Source organism: Podarcis muralis, chromosome 15 (assembly GCF_964188315.1).
Source record: "Podarcis muralis chromosome 15, rPodMur119.hap1.1, whole genome shotgun sequence".
Classification (NCBI taxonomy): domain Eukaryota; kingdom Metazoa; phylum Chordata; class Lepidosauria; order Squamata; family Lacertidae; genus Podarcis; species Podarcis muralis.
The window spans coordinates 12,384,045-12,403,888 of NC_135669.1; the positions used below are offsets into that span (position 1 = coordinate 12,384,045).

General features: G+C 46.3%; 1 protein-coding gene across 7 annotated transcripts in view; it reads left to right on the top strand.

Moving 5' to 3' along the window:
* The window catches only part of ROBO4 (roundabout guidance receptor 4), a 105,780-nt gene that overhangs the window by 69,532 nt on the left and 16,404 nt on the right, over positions 1–19,844 (top strand). For all 7 annotated transcript variants that reach the window (XM_028707704.2, XM_077919928.1, XM_028707703.2 and 4 more), the window contains exons 17-18: positions 6,630–6,869; positions 16,061–16,470. In XM_028707704.2, the coding sequence (XP_028563537.2) occupies positions 6,630–6,869; positions 16,061–16,470 (650 nt within the window). The remainder of the gene's footprint in view (positions 1–6,629; positions 6,870–16,060; positions 16,471–19,844) is intronic.

Here is a 19,844-nt window from a genome sequence, read left to right on the forward strand (position 1 = left end):
CAGCTTCCTAGGTTCCTTAGTGGTGATCCTTGACTATTTAGCCATCAGGAGCCGAGGAAGATACTTCTGCTTCTAGGCCATGTTTTCTGTAGCTGGTTAAGAACAAGATGCTAGTATCCATGGTTGGCATCTGCATTGCTTCTTTATTTAACTCAGGGTAGGGAACATTTTTCATACCCTCCAACGTTTCTGAAATGAAAATACAGTGGTACCTCGGGTTAAGTACTTAATTCGTTCCGGAGGTCTGTTCTTAACCTGAAACTGTTCTTAACCTGAAGCACCACTTTAGCTAATGGGGCCTCCCGCTGCTGCCGTGCCGCCAGAGCCCGATTTCTGTTCTCATCCTGAAGCAAAGTGCTTCACCTGAAGCACTATTTCTGGCTTAGTGGAGTGTGTAACCTGAAGCGTATGTAACCTGAAGCGTATGTAACCCGAAGCGTATGTAACCCGAGGTACCACTATAGGGGCATCCTATTCCATACCCTCCCAACATTTCCCCAATGAAATGGAGGCATCCTGTTCCATACCCCCCAACCTTTCTCCAATAAAAATAGGGACATCCTATTTCATATCCTCCAACATTTCCCCAATGAATATAGGGACGTTCTATGCCATACCCTCCAACATTTACTTCTCCAATGAAATAGGGACATCCTGTTCCATACCCTCCAACATTTCTCCAATGAAAACAGGGACACCCTATTTCATATCCTCCAACATTTCCCCAATGAAAATGGGGCCATCCTATTTTGTTCAGCCTAAGAACTACATTCCTTTGTGGACAACCTCCTCGGCTCCCCATGACAGTGGTGGGCACAGCCAGAGAGAGAAGTGGGCGGAGCAGCAGATGCAAGTCTTACCTTGGTGTGATTGGCTACATTCTCAAGCACGTGAACATTCAGAGGCATCTATATCCAGATACCCAATACCCACATCAGGCAAGAGCAGGAGGCATTAGTTTAGTTCAGGCATTTCCAAAGTCCATTTCGGGGGCCTAATGCGGCCCACCGGTCGGTTTAATCAGCTCCTGTGGCAGTTTATTTCCTGGGGTAAAATCCTAAAACAACAACAGCAACAACTTCAATCCCAAAAAAATCTCAACAACTTTGGAGTAAAATCTTAAAAAAAGGTCAACAACTTTGGTCGGCCCTTTGGTCAGCCCTCACGGCCCTTCACTTCATCAAATCTGGCCCTCTTTGAAAAAAGTTTGGACACCACTGGTCTAGTTCAAGGACTCATTCCAGCCAGGGGAAAGCACTCAAGAAGGACTCAAAGCAGACCTGGCGAGGGTTGTGACCTGATAAGAACCCCGATAGTCAGACATCCCAGCCTAAGATTATCCACCCTTTGCTCAAAGTGAATTGCCCCTTACAGCAGAGTCAAGTTTTTTTTTTTTTAACCACCTGTTGGAAATGTATGCATGTAACCACATTTCCCTTGCTGCTCAGTTAATTCAGATGTTCTCGTAATGAAACAAAGAGCAACTTAATGGCTTTATAGGAGTCCTTAAATGGCTCCTAAGAGGACAGCCTTTGTCGTACAAAGGGGAAACACAGGGGAAACACAGTTGGCCAGAGTTCTGCTGCTGGGAGTTGCAGGGAGATTAAGAAGTTCTGTAAAGAACTGCTGGCATGCCAACAGCATACAAATGGACTACTTAACGCAGGAGCAAATACTACCAAAGTAGATTCAGCATTGGTTAATCTTCTTCCTTTTTTAAAAAGCATTCGAAACAGTCCACAGCCTCTTGCATCCCCCCCCAAGCTTTGTGCTCTGACTTCCAGAGCTGAAAGTCTTGTGACTGGCTCTGAGGGAAGAGAAAATGAGCGTGAATGAATGAACAGATAGATGTTGAATTGAACAAAGAGCCCATGACTGGTCAACGAGAGGGAGGCACCTTTTGCCAGAGTGCCTTTGACAAAGAGGCACTGGGGTTTGAAATACCCTCACGAATAACCCTCCAAATTGCTTGATGACTCTCGCCTTTATCAGAATGTACTATTAGTAGCACATTAAACCAATTTAGGTTAAATCAGACCACTGGTTTATCTAGTCCAGAATGGTTGAGTATCTACTCCAAGTGGTAGCCAACATGGTGTCTTCCATGTGTGGTTAGATTCCAGCTCCGATCATCCCTGATCATTGACCAAGCAGGCTAGGCAGTGGTGGCCGGTTCCCTTTTAGGACTGGTACAGTAGCCAACAGAAGGTCAAGGCAACCACAGGCAGAGCTCACACATTCGTGTCTCCATCCTGCTCCCTGCTGAGTTCTGCAAGGGACACAATTAGACAGAGGAGGAGGAGGAGGCTGACAGCCAGGGCCAGTTGTAAGTAAGAAGGCAGGAGGACTTGGAGGGACCAAGTCCAAGGTTGGTGGGGCCATGCCCCATCTGCCTAAATGGGCCAGCTTTCACTGCAGTCAGGGTTAATGGAAGTCCAACAAACTCTAGAGAGCATCACATCGGCTCCCAAGAGTCTCCCTCGTCCAGCAGCATCTATCTAATGTGGAGTAGGGCTTTCTAGCACTAGTATGTAATGTTACCATGCACTATTCAGGTCCACCCCCCAACCCCAGATGGTGGAGTGTTAGAGACATATGTTGATATTATGGGTTTTCAATAAGAATTCTGTAAGTAGAGCTGTCAGTGGGGATGGAAGGAGCTGTAAATTTTGCTTCTCTCAGGTTCTCATTTTCTCAGTCTCAAATGCAGTTCTCCACATTTCTGCAGCAATTTTAAAAAAATTCTCATGGAAACCCACCTGCATCTTAGTGTGAATTTATCCTGATAAACACTTTTTTTTTTTTTTTTTGGTACAGTGGTACCTCAGGTTACATACACTTCAGGTTACAGACTCCGCTAACCCAGAAATAGTACCTCGGGTTAAGAATTTTGCTTCAGGATGAGAACAGAAATCGTGTTCTGGCGGCACGGCGACAGCAGGAGGCCCCATTAGCTAAAGTGGTGCTTCAGGTTAAGAACAGTTTCAGGTTAAGAACGGACCTCCGGAACAAATTAAGTACTTAACCCGAGGTACCACTGTATGCAGTTTTGACTAATGTGTACATATTTCCCTTCAATATAAGGCACTTATGCACATCATTTTCACTAAGATATTCATTGTTATGCACGCTTTCCTCTAGTATATACATTTTTGCAAACATTGTTTGGGCAACTGCATTGCAAAATTCACATAGGTGTGAATTTTGGAGGATGGCTGCGTTTTGGTTTGTGAAAATGTTTTGGAAAATGTCAAGTTGAAAGATTCACCATTGGGTTAAATTCCTCCCTCACTCCTAGCTGTCAATGTGGGTTGCCCTGAATCCAGATCTCATAAAACTCACCGAAAGACTGTTGAAAGCCTGGAATATTCAGGTGATGTGACAGTGGGAGCAAAGGTGATTCAAGAAGGTGTAATGAAGGGTAGAGATGACTCATTCTTTTTCCTTCTCACTAGACAGGGAAGGGGCAGAACCAGATGTGTGTACAAGCAGAAATCAAAGGGAGAAAGCCAGCAGTTTTGAGAGGAATGGCAGAGACATAGATACAGCTGAGTTGCCTTCTGCAGGAACCCTCTGGTGCTGTTAACCTAAATATAAGATGGGGAAACAGTACATGTTGCTCAAGCTGTATATATGTTTAAATAAACTACCGGTATGTCTCATAACATATCAGCCAGGTTTGCTGGATCAGGCCAAAGGTCCATCTAGTCCAGCATCCTATTCCCACAGTGGCCAATCTATAGGCACCAACTCTATAGGGCTGAGGTGTCTTCAGCCCCCTCAATGTCAAAATGCTGATGAATTTTCACGAGGACTTTAAAAATAAATAAATTGCAAACTGATGTAAGAAATGTGAAAAACTGAATTTAATATTGGAAAAAGGAGAATCCAAGAGAAACTGGGGGGAAACAACAGATTCTTCATGCTCCCAGCATCCCTATTTGTGGTAGAGACATGCAGATGCGTGCAAGTTCACCTTTTGCAAGTGGTAGCTCGGAACATCGTACAGAGGCTGAGCAATTTCCTCCTCCCTCCCCCTTTTCACTGCCTCCTCCTGTCTCACACCTTGTCAAAGTAGGAGAAAGTGGATCCAAAGCGCAGGTGGCAGGTGGCAGACTCCATCCATTTACATGCAAGACGTGAGCGCTGTCACTAGCTGAGCAGAGGCGGGGGTGGCGTAGGAGCGGGGCTGAGGAATTGTTCTGTAAGTGATGGAGGAGCGCTCTGCACGGAAATGGGCTCGGTTCATTTATTGAAACCACTCCAACATCCTGGCAGAGGTGTGAGAGATGGACGCGACCCGGAGAGTCACTTAGAAACCTGGCGCTGTGCCAAGGAGGAGGGAGCTCCCCAGTCATAGCCTGCCTTTGCGTGCTGGGCAAACTGCAAACAGCCTGCTGTACTGGGATGTGGGCAGAGGTGGGCAGCACTTGCCTGCAAACGTTTTGGGCTTCCGTCAGTGTTGCCCAGGGGTAGGACCTGGATCTGACTGGTGGGTCAAATTGTTATCCTCTACACACCTCAGGGGTCAAGCTGCCCATCTACCAGTTGTCTGACATCACAATGATGTCAAGTGCCCACAATGATGGCAAGTGCCTTGCAGAATGCTTTGGAAAGAGCTTTACAACACCTGGCACTCTGGCAGTCAGCTGGTCGCTGGGCCCTGCAAAGCCCCTTGCAACATGTTCCATGAGACCCGACTATCACATGGAGCTCTTTGCAAGGGACTTGGCAAGACCCAATGATCAGCCGAATCCCTCTGCACGGGGCAGCAGTGCCTGCAACTCCACCATTGATGGAACCAGACCTTTACCTGCCCCACATCTGATCTCATGGACTGGCTGGATGTAAAGGAGTAGTGGGAGGCACCAGCTGCGGAACCCCCAAGGGAACCCCATGGGGAAGAAGCTCAGAACCACGGGATTGGTAGTGGGATGACGATGCATGATCAGAGGGAGAAGAGGGAGCAGACTGGAAGGAGGAGGTGTCATATGTTGAAGAGGCAACAGGGTTCAGTGAGCAGGAAGAGGCTGTGGCAGAGAGCAGTCCAGAATCAGAGGCAGGAGAGGAGGGGGGCCAGGAGACAGAGGTGAGGCAGGCTGCTGAAGAAGCCAGGGAGTCCCCCGCTCCTGCTGAAACCAGTTTCCCTCCTCCCTGGTCTTCTACAACACAGAGAGGAATGAAGAGAGGGGAGCAATGAGAGACAGCAGGGCTTTAGGCTGCTGGGGAAGGAACCTGGGGAGGAGCCTTAGAGAGCAGTGGGAAGATGGGGACCTTCAGTCCTTGCAGCTGCCTCATTGAGAGCCAGTGTGGTGTAGTGGTTAAGAGCAGTAGTCTTGTAATCTGGGGAACCGGGTTCGCATCTCCGCTCCTCCACATGCAGCTGCTGGGTGACCTTGGGCCAGTCACACTTCTTTGAAGTCTCTCAGCCCCACTCACCTCACAGAGTGTTTGTTGTGGGGGAGGAAGGGAAAGGAGAATGTTAGCCACTTTGAGACTCCTTAAAGGGAGTGAAAGGTGGGATATCAAATCCAAACTCTTCTTCTTCTTCTACTGGGAAGGGTTGCTGTGACCTCTAGATCTGAGCTATTTTTGTTTCTTTCAATAAAGAGTTAACTTTACAGACATCAGATGCTTTACTGTTTTATTGCTGACCTATGCTTGATTCCAGCTCCTGACACCTGATGTTGCAGGGCAGGTTGGCATAGTTTGGCTGAATTGTCCTCCTGGGCTAGAGGTTTCCCACCCCTGATGTTTCCCCAACCTATTGGTTTTGCCAGGCACGTCTGCAGTTGAGAAGCCATCTGCTCTAAGGGAGATGTCATTGTGGCACATTGACTGGCCATTTAAGATTTTGCTTCTAGTTCCTGGTGTTGGAATTGGCATGCAAACCCAGCATATTTTGTTTGGGGGCATAGTCTGAAGAGGGCATATGATGCAGTGACCTTGCTGAAGATAGGCAGATCTAGAACCTCTGCCCAAATAAAGTGGTAAAAATTGGGCAGATTGGAAAGAACCCAGAGAAACAATGATTTCCCCTGGGAAATAACTCACAGATCTTTTCTGAACTTCTCAGGCAGGCTTCAGAACATGCTGCCTGTACGTAGTCCTGCCATTCTCTCCTGGTCCCTGGTCCCAAATATCCCTTTGGTGCAACACCAGATTTATGACACCAGAGCTAGAAGAAATTTGAACCCACCTGCAAAAGGTTGCTTCAACTCTGTCCCTTCACATGTCCCTGTTGTGATGGGCAGGAAAGGGTGATCTCCTGCTTGATTTAGAATAGGATCAGGAATGGAGGATGACACTTCTGTTGTTTCAGCGAGTCAACCAGGAACCATTCCTCTAAGCAGCACAACCGAATAACCTTTTTCTCCAGCCTCTTGCCTCCAAGTGTACCTATATTGCAGACAGACCAATGATGAAGATGAACTAATATACAGTTTCAGATAATCATATATTTGCACCAAAGCCTGCATCTGGGGCATGATGGGAATGCAGCAAAGGGATGGCTGTTTTCTGATATTTTCCATGGCTTTTACACCAGGCTAAAAACAAGAGATACAGTAGAAAAGTTCTTCGTTGGAGACACTCATAGCACACCTGCTATTATTTTTGTACTTGAACAGGTGTACCTGCACTTGCTACCTGGATCCTCCCATGGACTTGGTCCTTCAGGAACAAGACAAAGATTCCCTGCCGGCAACCAGCGAGTCCCTGGGAGAAAGCCATACCTTCCCCACACTGCCTTACAGCCATCTTTCTGCAGCCTCGATCTCTGTATCTCTCAATGATGATGGGGAGACGGTTCTGACCCCTGAGGAGGTGGCCGAATACCTAGAGCTCAGCGAAGAGGCAGAGCATCAAAGGTAAGAGCAACGCAGTCCACACAATGTAGCTTCTCAAGGACAATGTAGATGGTGGCTCTGCTCCTAGTCCGTTGTTCGCTCCTCCTACCCTGACATTAGCTGTTGCAAGAGACACAAGCATCTCTCTGAATACCCCAAAGAGGTAAATTAACAGCCCGGTCCTCATCACACATACTCAAAAGCTTGCTTTCGGTGGGGTGGGATTTATTTCCAAGTCTGCCAGTTGATGACATCACTCGTTGGCTCCTTCCCTTGACCTCATTGTCCCTGACCAATGCAGTGTAATGTAATATATTGACTAAGGTGTCAATGCCCCCACAGGCATGATGAATCCACTGACCTTTGGTAAGTCATTGTCTCTTAATTCTCGGTCCTTTCCTTCGGGCTGCTCTGCCAAGCTATTGTGAACATGATGGAGTTGATCTCCAGGAAGCACGGTGGATTCTTAGAAAGAACTACAGTATAGCCATGTTGCAAGAGACTCCACTCCATTTTTCCATTTGGGTTTCCATCTCCTGCTCCAATATCCTGTTAGTATTCAGTGGTCTCCTCATTGGGTTGTTTTCAAGGGACCCCACCCAAGAGCCTCCTCTTCAAAATACTTTTTGTACTTCTGCAAACCTCGTGATTCCTCTGAGTACTGACCCCTTTCTCCCATGTGTGGGTGCTGCCATTTTGGCTACTGAAGCAACGGCACTCACACCCTGAACATTGGAAAGAGAGGGAATGGCGAGAACATGGTAAGCATGTTATGAGGAACATTGTTTCAGATTACAATCTTGCACATTATCTTGTGGTTTTCAAGAAGGTAAACTGAGCACCAAGTAATGGCCCTCAGAGTCTGAACACTGGAAACAGAAGGAAAGCTACGTTATTACTATATATTATTGCCTAGTGGTGCAATTTTAAGGTTAATAGTTCTTGTTTGTTGGTCCTCTGTGTGCTAATAACTTTGAAAGGCTTATTCTTTTACTTACATTAGCTGTTTGAGCTGTTAAAGAGTTGACCTCTCTGCTCCACTTTGAAATAGTATGTCCATAATCAGATTTCGGGATGCATAACTTGCCTGCTCTAATGTCCAATTAAGCCAGTTTTTCTGTTCTGGATCAGAGCAAAGGTCAGTCTAATTCAGCAGTTTGTCTCGCACAGTGCTCTGCCAGAAGTCTTTGGGAAGGACGCAAACAGAGCACAAGGATGATGGCAATGATGGTGCAATGGTGACTTTGGCTATCATTGGTTACGTGGGTTAACCAGCATTAATAGACCAGAATGGGAGCTAATGGTTCAGAGATGGTCCCTGATACTTTGGGATAGCTCTGTTTTTGAATGAGACACCCAGCAGAGCTCAGAGAAGGTGACACACCTGCTGCTAATGGAAGAGGGTGGGTGTGTTATGTATGTAAGAAGCTGCAGTTCACAGTTTTGCAGTTGGAATGTGAAGGAGGAAGAGATGAGAGTGTTACCCAGAGGCAGCTGAAACGAGGGGTGCAATCTTGAGGAGTTGGTCCAATTGCTTGCTTGGGTATCTTCTGCCTTGTATCAGCGCCTGCTGTTTGTCTCCACTTACAATTTGTTTGCACATTTTAAGCAAGGCAAAAATTATACAGACACCTTAAGTCTCCAGTGATCTCTCCAGGGCAATGGTTCTCAAAGTGTGTGGTGCACAACATTGTTATGGCGGGAGAGGATGGCAATTGTGATGGGAAGGCTCAAGGAAATTCAAAGAAACATTTGAACATTTCAGTATATATTGCAGAATATGCATAAATACCTTTTCAAAACGAGAGCAAGAACATCAAGTGTAAGGGAATGATTTGTGTTCTTATGTAGCTGCGTTGCTTTATACTTTCTTGAGGTCCCATGATCAGATTATGAAGTACTTCTGTTCTATGTTATGAATCAAGCATTGCTAGGAGTTGTTTATTTTTGTTTTCCAGTGTATTTCTTATATAAAAAAGAATTGGTGTGGCATGAGCACACTTTTATTCTGGAAGTGTGGCCCAGAGAAAAAAGTTTGAGAACCGCTTTAGGGCCCGAAAATTTGAAATCCTGAACTTTTAGAGTGGCAAGAAGGGCAAAAATGGAACCTGAAACCAGGGGGATGATTTTAGAAGAGCAGCAAAACTGGAAGAAAAGTTCAGGGATGGGTTTGCTGCTTTTCTTCTTTCTCTTCCTCTCTCCTCTTCCCTTCAAAGAAAGCACAGTGTCTATGAAACCCGAATACAAACCACAGTGCTTGGATTATTGCACAAATATGCTGTCTTACCTCTGCGTCCTGAATTGTTTCAATCAGCTTCTGTGTTGGTTTCTGTTCTGTCTTCCAGCCAAGCCTAATAGCTCCAGGGAGGTGGCCTCCTGCACATTCCCTGAAAACATGTAAAGGTGGTTCATGTATGCTACATGTGCTTTTCTGCAAAGGAGAAAATCTCAGTTCCACAATGCACAAATGTTCTTCTGACATGGAAGAGACTTGTGCATCTCTCTGCATGGGATGTGCACAAGTTCCTCTTTGGAACAGTATCTGGAGGAGGTGGGGGAGGAATTTGAATATCCAATTCATGGCAGAGCCTTGAAGAACTTTGCCATAAATGACTTGGGCAGATAAATGCTTTCTTAGGGCAAAATCCATTGCCTATTTCATCCATCCTTTGATGATGGGAGACCAAAAACACAAAACTATATTTTTATTTATTGTTATTCATATGAAGTATTTTTAACCCACTCTTCATTGAGAATTTTTTATCCCAGCGTGGGCAACAATGGAACAAAGCAATAAGGTTATACGGGAGCAGACAAAAATACAAAATCCTTTAAAAAAACAAAACAAAAAAACAGGTCCAGAAAATAACAGCAAATCAATAGTTCCACTATAAGACAAACCAAATAACTGAAGTTTGCAATTTAACCAAATACCTGGGTATTCAGCAGTCACAGGAACTAACTTTGCCTGTCCACACTGGTTCCTGCACTTGGTACAACCCCCTAAGAAATTCTCTCCCCAAGTTCTACAGAGGTGTGCTGGCCCTGTGCAGGGTTACTACCCCATTGCACTGCTTGGCACAACATCCAGATATGATGAATGCACTAGCCGCTCTCGCTCCCTGATTTGCTTTGATGCCTTTGGTTCACAATGTGAAGGTCTGTGTCACGCAGCCCAAGCTGGCTCTGCTCTCCCCCTTGCCCCAGGGCGGGTTGAAGGACCTCCTGGGTGTGCGGCCCCTTTCCCCACCCTGGTCTTGTGGGAACTGCACTTTACAGGAAGCCTCCAGCCCCATCCTTCTGCCAGCCGAAGCCTCGCTGGCTGCAATTAGCTAATGCGCTGTAACTGCTGCCTCTGCAGTTTGGGGACGGCTCTCCCCGCAAGACCGACTCCTTACACTTTTGTAATTGGGGCTGGGACGTGGAGTTGCTGATTTTACGGGAAGCTCATTGATCCCACTCAGATAATTACAGCTCCATTTGGAGCCTAGGCGGGACAACTGCCTGCCAGCTTAAGACATGTTTAACAAGCCTCAGCCGGGCTGGCTTGCCAGCTGCCTGGCCTCACTGCTGCAAGCCACATCTCCTCTTCAGGGGCGGGGAATCGGGTATACAGTCTGCTTCCCTGGTATGACAGAGAGTCTAGTGTTGTTGTAGTGCAAAGTGTAAGAAGTTGCCTTAAAGGTAAAGGATCTCTGACAGTTAAGTCCAGTCACGGTTGCGGCGCTCATCTCGCTTTATTGGCCGAGGGAGCCGGCGTACAGCTTCCGGGTCATGTGGCCAGAATGACTAAGCCGCTTCTGGCGAACCAGAGCAGCGCACGAAAATGGCGTTTACCTTCCTGACCTATTTATCTACTTGCACTCTGACGTGCTTTTGAACTGGTAGGTTGGCAGGAGCTGGGACTGAGCAACAGGTGCTCACCCCGTTGCGGGGATTCGAACTGCAGACCTTCCGATTGGCAAGCCCTAGGCTCAGTGGTTTAGACCACAATGTCACCCACATCCCTAAGAAGTTGCCTTAAAGGTAAAGGTAAAGGGACCCCTGACCATTAGGTCCAGTCGTGACCGACTCTGGGGTTGCGGTGCTCATCTCGCTTTAATCGCTGAGGGAGCCTGCATACAGCTTCCGGGTCATGTGGCCAGCATGGCTAAGCTGCTTCTGGTGAACAAAAACACTGCTTACCTTCCCGCTGGAGTGGTACCTATTTATCTACTTGCACTTTGACATGCTTTCGAACTGCTAGGTTGGCAGGAGCAGGGACTGAGCAACGGGAGATCACCCCGTCATGACGATTCGAACTGCTGACCTTCCGATCAACAAGCCCTAGGCTCAGTGGTTTAGACCACAGTGCCACCCACATCCCTAAGAAGTTGCCTTATACGTGGTCAAATCTTTGGCCCATTCTCCATTGCCTGCCTGGGAGCACATCTCCAGAGTCTTGCCCAGTCTGCTGTCTGAGTCTCTCAAGTAGGACATTGAACCTGAGATCATTTGTGTGTACAACATATTTTCTGCTGTTGAACTATAGCGGAGAAACTCAGGTCTGAAGCCCAAATGAGGCTTTCCAGACCTCTTTATCTGACTCACGGGACTCCCCCCCCCCTACAGGCCACACACCCATTTTCCCAGTCCTGCTCTGCCCCTTCCTGAGTCTTTTTGCTTGGTTGGATAACACCACAACTGGAAAAAGTGGGAGGCACAATGCAGAGACGGAAACCTCTGCACCCTAACAGTTGTTAATCTCAGAGCCAAGCAACACATTGACACTCATTTATCCCTTATCTGAGCCCGTGAGCCTGGGCACTCCAGAACATGCTCACGACTGAACATCAGAAATGAAAATGCAGCAGCGACAACAACAAACAGGGAATGAGAACAGAGGGAGGGGAGCCAGGGGAGAGGGCAGGGAAGGAAAGAAGGGTCTGCACTGTTTTATTGCGATAATGTGAGAACCCTAAGGAAGGAAGGAAAACAGTGGGTGGAAGGGGGAAAGAGAAATGGAGACGTTCCGTTCTCCCCATGATTCACTTTTTTTAAAAAAATGGGATGTGTGGGATTCAGCACAGCACTAGCTCACGGCTTCCCTCCCCAGCTGACATCTTGGTAAAAAATCCCCCTTGCCATGGAAATTAGCATTCAGAAATAATCTCCCGTTGTTGCCAGTGAGACACTCCCCCCTCTCCTCTAACACAGCACCTGATACAGTGGTACCTTGGGTTACAGATGCTTCAGGTTACAGATGCTTCAGGTTACAGATGCTTCAGGTTACAGACTCCGCTAACCCATAAATAGTACCTCAGGTTAAGAACTTTGCTTCAGAATGAGAACAGAAATTGTGTGGCGGCGGCGTGGTGGCAGCAGCAGGAGGCCCCATTAGCTAAAGTAACCTCAGGTTAAGAACAGTTTCAGGTTAAGAACGGACCTCCGGAATGAATTAAGTTCTTAACCTGAGGTACCACTGTACTTATTTTGAGCAGGGAAATCTTCAATACAATTGCTAACTTGCAGTTAGGCTCTCTGTGTGATAAACTCCCCAATCTTGTGGGGCTTTTCGTGCAATTCATTTCAGGGCTCCAAGAACTGGCGTAGGCAGGATCAGCTGCCTTTGGTTCCCTCTGCCCTATCCTGCCGATCCCCTTCATTCTGAAGAGGAGCCCCAACCCGGCATGCCTGAATATGTGGTGGGTTTCACAGAGCAATTTGCCTCTCCCTCCTTTTCATGCTAGGCTGCTGTCTCCGAGGCCTCTGGGCCTTAGGGCAGGATGTGGCCTGACCACAGCTTTTGATGCTAAGTCAGTTGCATTCAGGGCTGACTGCAAAATGTTTTCCAGCCCCTTGGGAAAGGCTCGGAATGGCACGGTGGTTATGGAGGGACAAGAAACCTGCAGTTACGAACACATACATCTTTATACAAGCCATATCTAAAGGGTTGAGCACCGTAGCCACATGAATGCTCCCCTGGAATGTCACCAGGATCCACCGGCAAGCTGGCAATAAAACCCTCCATCAACAGCTGACAAATCCGCTTTCAGCTGGGATTTTCTGAGAGGCATTAGTAGAGCTGACGGTTGGCAGCTTTCAGGGCTGTGCAGTTGTGCCTTCAGGGCAGGACTTTGGGGCAGACGTCCAGGGCTCCACTCAGCGGAATGAGCAGGGCAGTCCTTTAACAGCAGCCAAGACTGGCTTTCCATGTTTTGAAGTGAGCAAAGTTGTTCACATGACCACCCACACCGTAAAGGCCAAAATGGTCTTGCAGGCCACAGGAGGTGTACTTGTGGGCTTCAAGAAGAAGAGGAGGAGGAGGAGGAGGAGGAGGAGGAGGAGGAGGAGGAGGAGGAGTTTGGATTTCACATCCCACTTTATCACTACCCGAAGGAGTCTCAAAGCGGCTAACATTTTCCTTTCCCTTCCTCCCCCACAACAAACACTCTGTGAGGTGAGTGAGGCTGAGAGACTTCAGAGAAGTGTGACTAGCCCAAGGTCACCCAGCAGCTGCATGTGGAGGAGCGGGGATGCGAACCAGGTTCACCAGATTACGAGTCCACTGCTCTTAACCACTACACCACACCAATACGCCTGTGAGGAGGAGGTTCCCCCACCTAAAGAACACTCCCCTCCCAATAAAATTATTTAAGTGCAGAGTCTAAAATTATCTAAGTGCCCTGCTGGGGCTTGGTGTGTGTGTCATATAGGAATGGGCATTCAGTTCACATTTAAAGATAATAATAGTAATAATAATAATAATAATAATAATAATAATAATAATAATATATGCCCCACCCATCTGGCCAGGCTTCCCCAGTCACTCTGGGCAGCTCCCAACAGAATATTAAAAACATGATAAAACATCAAACATTAAAAACTTCCCTAAACAGGGTTGCCTTCAGATGTCTTCTAAAAGTCAGATAGTTCCTTGACCTCTGAGGGGAGGGCGTTCCACAGGGCAGGCACCACCACCAAGAAGGCCCTCTGCCTGGTTCCCTGTGACCTCACTTCTCGCAGTGAGGGAACCACCAGAAGGCCCTCAGTGCTGGACCTCAGTGTCTGGGCTGAATGATGGGGGTGGAGACGCTCCTTCAGGTATATTGGGCTGTGGCCAGTAACTTAATTCACAGGTAATGGAAGTAATTTAATTCACAGGTAATGTGTACAGAAATGCATGGACCAGAACAAGCTAGCCATAGAAATGTATTCTATGTGGTGGGGGGCAGCGGACTGCTTTGCAAAAATGTGTATATGATGCGAAATTGCTGATGAATTTTCATGAAGGCTTAAAAATAAATAAATCACAAACTGATGTGGAAATCTTGAGAACTGAACTTCAGATTGGAACCAGCCAGAAACAAAAAACGACTGATTTGCTCATCCCAAATGCAGAAGAATTCATTGCAAGGATAAACAGGGCAACTGTGGAATGTAATAGACCGAAGAACAGAAAAGCTGAGCAATGTGCCAGTGGTTGGGTTGGAGTTGACAGAAACAAGCCCGTGCCGGGAATAGCACTCGCCTTCTTCAAGAGTTCTTTGCTGAGATTTACCTTGTAATTTAACCGGGACGATGTATCCCTGAAATGAAGAGTCGCATGAACAAGTTGCTAATTAAATCAAAACCTCTGGATTGCTGGTTTCCTTTTCTGGCAGTTTCAGCTGCCCCCCCCCCCGAATGCTCTTTAAAAGATGAACAGCATCATTCCACTCCATCCCAAATACCAAAGCGATCCTTGGCAGAGCTCCAGCATGGGCAATTTGCCTCTGTCAGGGATTTTGTGCGGGTTTAGCAAAAAATAAAATAAAGGAAGGGCACTTAAGCGAATAATGCAGGCAGATGGACACGGGTAACACTTGGAGAATTCTGGATGTTGCGACACTGCCAGAGCTTAAGAAGACCTCAGTTGGGTCATTTCTTGGGTGGGAGGCTGCTGGCAGGATGGAATGCCCCATAGAAACATGCCTGGGAAACGGTGACCAAAATGATGAAAGGTTGGAGCATCCTGCAAGGGTTAGGAAGGGTCTGTTGAGCCATGGGAGATGTCCATTTGGGGCTGCAACTGATGGCGAGTGGTGGAGGGCAGAACCAGAACCAAACGTGGCAGAGTTTGCAGCATTGCAGGACTGTATAGCTCCCCTCTCCCTCTCTCTGTTTTCCTCTCTCTTTCTCTCTGTACCACCCGATTGCTGAAATGAGACTGCATGAGACTGAGACCTAAGGCCACAGTGGATCGCCACTTCCCAGAGCCTAAAGCATATGGGGCTTTTTTTTTTTTTTTAGTCTATATCAGAGATGGCTCATAGCATCCTTGAACCATAGAGGTGGAGAGGTCCAGTCCAACCTCCCTCAAGAAGCAGGCAGTCCAGTGCTAGAGCATCCCCAACCAATGGCTATCTGACCTCAGCTTGAAGTCCTCCAAGGAGGGTGACCATCAGCCCTCTTAGCAGGGATGGGCAAATCCGTCACCTTTTGCTTCTCTATGTCTTCAAGTCTTCCAATCTTTTTCCAACCTTCAGTTTAGTTCTCTGCATTTCCCGATGCAAATGCACCACTATTTTGGGTGCGCATTTCTGTAATTTGGCATGCTTGTTTGCAACTTTGCCTAATATATGCATTTTGTGCAAAGATGTTTCCCCTAATGAAGTGCATTTTTGTGTTATTTTATTCATTCATTCATTCATTCATTCAATCAATATTCAATATTCACTGCCCTATACCCGGAGTCTCAGGGTGGTTCACAAACAAGATCACAACATATAAAATCAAACCAAAAACAATAACCCATTTTTTAAAAAAACCAAAAAACCCCAAAGAGCCACATTCTAAAAGGGTGTTGGATGTCAATAAGATCAACCAAAGGCCTGGTTAAAAAGGAATGTTTCTGCCTGGCGCCTAAACGTGTATAATGAAGGTGCCAGACGAACTTCCCTGGAGAGAGTATTCCATAGACGGGGAGCCATTTTCACCAACATGTGACTTTTTAGGCTCATGGTATTTCAACGTATGCATTTTTATAGACATTACTTGACTGGAGGTCTGCACAGCAAAATTCGGAGAAGTGCGGATTTCAAAGGACTCTTGTGTCCCCGTTCTTGTCCTGTTTAAGAAATGCTAATGTGTATTGAATGCCACACATCTACTGATGTTGTTGAACCAATGTTGCTCATTTCTCCTTGTTGGACATGGCTTTAATTGCCTACTTTTATTGCCTTTCTCCTAAGGCAACAGAGCGATGGCGTTTCTGCTCCTCCGCGGGTCTTCTCCCCACCCCATACCTATGGCTACATCTGTGGTCCGTTGGCGTCCGAGCTGCTAGAGAACAGTGCCGTGGATGACGACGACGACCCCAACATGGAGGAGGAAGGTGGCTGCCGTTCCACAAAGTTCTTCCGCAGTTTCTGCTGGACCCCTTCGTCCAGCCTGAGTGAGGACGACGCCTCGCTGGGGGGCTCCCTGCTCAACGGGTGGGGATCTGTCTCGGAGGACAACGGCACCAGCACCCGCTGCAGCCTGGTCAGTTCCACCGACGGCTCCTTCCTTGTTGACGCCAGTTTTGCCCAAGCTCTGGCCGTGGCGGTGGACAGCTTCTGCTTTGGGCTGACCCAGAAGGACATTGACAAGGCGTTGACAGGTAACAGCATCCTTTCCTGGTGAAAATGTTCATAGGGGAACAGTTAGGGCCAGAGGCTTGCAAGGGCGATGTGGGGCTGTGCTTCCCTCCCTAAGCCTGGCAGAAACTTCCCGGACTTTGGGAAGGAGGCGCCAGGCTTTAATATTTTAATACTCTAATTTACCAAGAACATTTAAGAGACTAGCCTAGTCCCCCTAGTCCACTGACCGCACACCACTGCTTCCCTTCCTTGTAGCAAATAACTGGTGCCCTTCTGCTTATTTATTTATTTGCTTGTTATTTTCAGGCCTTTCCATAAAAGGTGCCCAATGCGTCCAGCACCAGCCGAGTCCATCAACAAAATAAAAATAAAAATGAATTCACAAGCGGATAAGCAATATAGGAATCAAATCAGAGCAGAGCAGATTTTAACAAAATGGCAGCTTGTTAAAAAAATATAATTAAGGCAGATGGGGAGAGAAAATTTTATTGAGGAGTGGTTCATTTTTATTGCATTTTGGAGTAATAAGTAAGATAGGAATTATTGGGATCACTGTAAAACAGAAAGTGAGATTATGACAAGATAGAAATAGGTGTGAGTGTCTCTCAGATCTATCTATCTATTATCTATCTATCTATCTATCATCTATCTATCATCTATCTATCTATCTATCTATCTATCTATCTCTCTATCTATCTATCTCTCTATCTATCTATCTATCTATCATCTATCTATCTATCTATCTATCTATCTATCTATCTATCTATCATCTCCCCACACGTGCACAGTCACACACACAGAGGGAGAAACTATTTTTAACATTCGGTACAGCATTTTAGACAAGTTAGCTCTGGATCCTGGTAGGGTGCAGTTAATCACTAAAAACATATATTTAGTCCAAGGACTAAGAAAACAAATTAATTTTTTATAGCAAAATGTTTCAGCTTCCTCCTTCTCCAGCTGCTCTGATGTGAATATAATGCTAAAGCAAAATATGAGGGCTAGAGGCCATAAAATATTTGGTGGATAGCATCCATTTTATGGAGTATAATTATGTATTAGTTCTACTGATTATATGTATTCAGTTTTATTTGATTCTTTGTTTATCTGTACATAAAGAGAATTGTGGTTTTGGTGGGGGGGGGGGACACCCAGCAAAGGCTGCAATCCTACACCTACCTTCCTGCAAGTAAATCTCACTGAACTCAGCGGGACTTACTTCTGACTAGATATGCATAGGCTTGTGCTGTAGTTTAGGGATACAGATTGAAACACAGAGCAAAATGAATCTGTGGAGGAGGAAAAATGCTTGTTGCTGCTGCTGCTTTTAAAAGGATATTAATTGTGCCTCATTATGGGGAAAAGTTCTTTCCAACCTAGCAGTTCGAAAGCACATCAAAGTGTAAGTAGATAAATAGGTACAGCTCTGCCAGGAAGGTAAACGGCGTTTCTGTGCGCTGCTCTGTTTCGCCAGAAGTGGCTTAGTCATGCTGGCCACATGACCCGGAAGCTGTATGCTGGCTCCCTCTGCCAGTAAAGCGAGATGAGCGCCGCAACCCCAGAGTCGGTCACGACTGGACCTAATGGTCAGGGGTCCCTTTACCTTTAACCAACCTAGGGAGCCTCCTCACCCTGGTTCTGCCCAGTCAACTGACAGCCGACTCTACAATGTGTGTGAGCAGAGCCTTGCCCCCCTTGGAGACGCCCTCTGGGACAGTGGAGTTCAGTTGCACGCAGGGTGTGATCTAGCCTCTCCGGTGCAGCCGACAGCCCTGTTGATTTATTCGGTATCTCCTGCTCAGGTTGTGGGCCCTTCCATTCAATCTCTGTTCCTCATAATAAGGCAGACGGCCTGGGAAGTGCGGTTTGATTTATCGCGGCAGTAATTTTCCCTTGCTGTTAGAACGAGGCTTTTGTTTCAAGTTCTTCTCCCCGTATTGCAAACTTTGAGGGCCGTAAATGACAAGATTGATGGAGCAAGCGAAAAAGAGGGGAGGCCAGGGGAGGCAGGAGGGGGAAAGAGCTTCCGGGCACAAATAGGCTGAAAATCCCTGAGCAACTGGCCAGCAGGCAGCTCCCCTTCCCCTTCCCCTCAAAGGCAGAGGGAGGATTGGTTTCGCTCCTTCCTAACTGATGCCTTTGAAACTCTTCCAGCTTTTGTCCTCACCTCCCATGCAGGCCTCCATTGCGAGGTCAGGTAAGGCTTAGTGTGTTTGACCTTGGAATCACCTACACAGCAGCAATTAACATGTTGCAATGTGCAGTATGCAAATGTGGCACTAGATGGCGACAGTGAGCTATGCAAAATTCAATGGATTTTTCAAAACGTTTTGAAATAAAGCATTTTTTTTAATAAAAATAATATGTGTGTAGATTCCACCCCAGACAAGCCTTTTGGGCAACCTCCAGATTTCTGCATTTGGCATCGCAGAACAATCCATTCCAAGCCAGTTGGGAGACTGGCAGCAGCAGGGGTGTTGTTAGGGGGTTGACCGGGGGGGGGGGGACCCCAAGTCTTTTCTGCCAAGCCTCAGTTCTCCTGCCCCTTCTCCCTCAACCCACATTTTTAAAAGGTTTTAAATATATATGTGATTAAAATGTAAAAACAAAACTTTTGCTTACAATGCACTGCAAAGTGCAGAGCCAATGAGACTCCAGCTACACATTCTGTGGCTTTAGGCTTGCTGGATATTGTGTATGTAAGGTATCGATATCATCACCATCATCATCAGTAACATTTCTTACTCCTCCTTCTCCATAAGATCCCAGGACGGTGACACAATAGTATAAAAATACAAAATTATGTAAAACCGAGAGGGCTTCTGTAAATTTGCGGCTGTCCCTGGAAAATAGGGACACTCGGAGAGTCTGCTCTTTGCTTCTGAGATGCATTCCCTCTTTTGCATACAAATGTATGCAAATGTATGTAAATAACTTTCTCTCTCTCTTTTTAATTTAATTTCTTTGTTTCTTAACTTTGTTACTTCTTTATTTTTTTTCTTTATAATTTTTCTATTTTATATATTTGTTTCCTTTTTTCCTTTTACCTGTTAAGAGATAATACATAATGTTTGTATAGACATGCAAATCTTTTAATCAATAAATAATTGATAGTTCATAAAAAAAATTAAAAATACAAAAAAACCCCAAAAAAGTTGAAAATAAATGCACCCAGTGTGCATTTAAAGCTCATGGCGTCCCCCAAAGAAATCAGGGAACTGTGGTTTTCCCCCTCACAGAGTTGCAAATTCCCAGCACCCTTAACAAACTACTGGGATTCTTTGGGAGAAGTTGTATGCTTTAAATGTGCATGGAATATGCTTTAAATGATCAGTGCAGATCTGTCCACTAGCAGCTGGTGTGGCGGGATGGTAGTGCTCACCTGAGCTTCCAA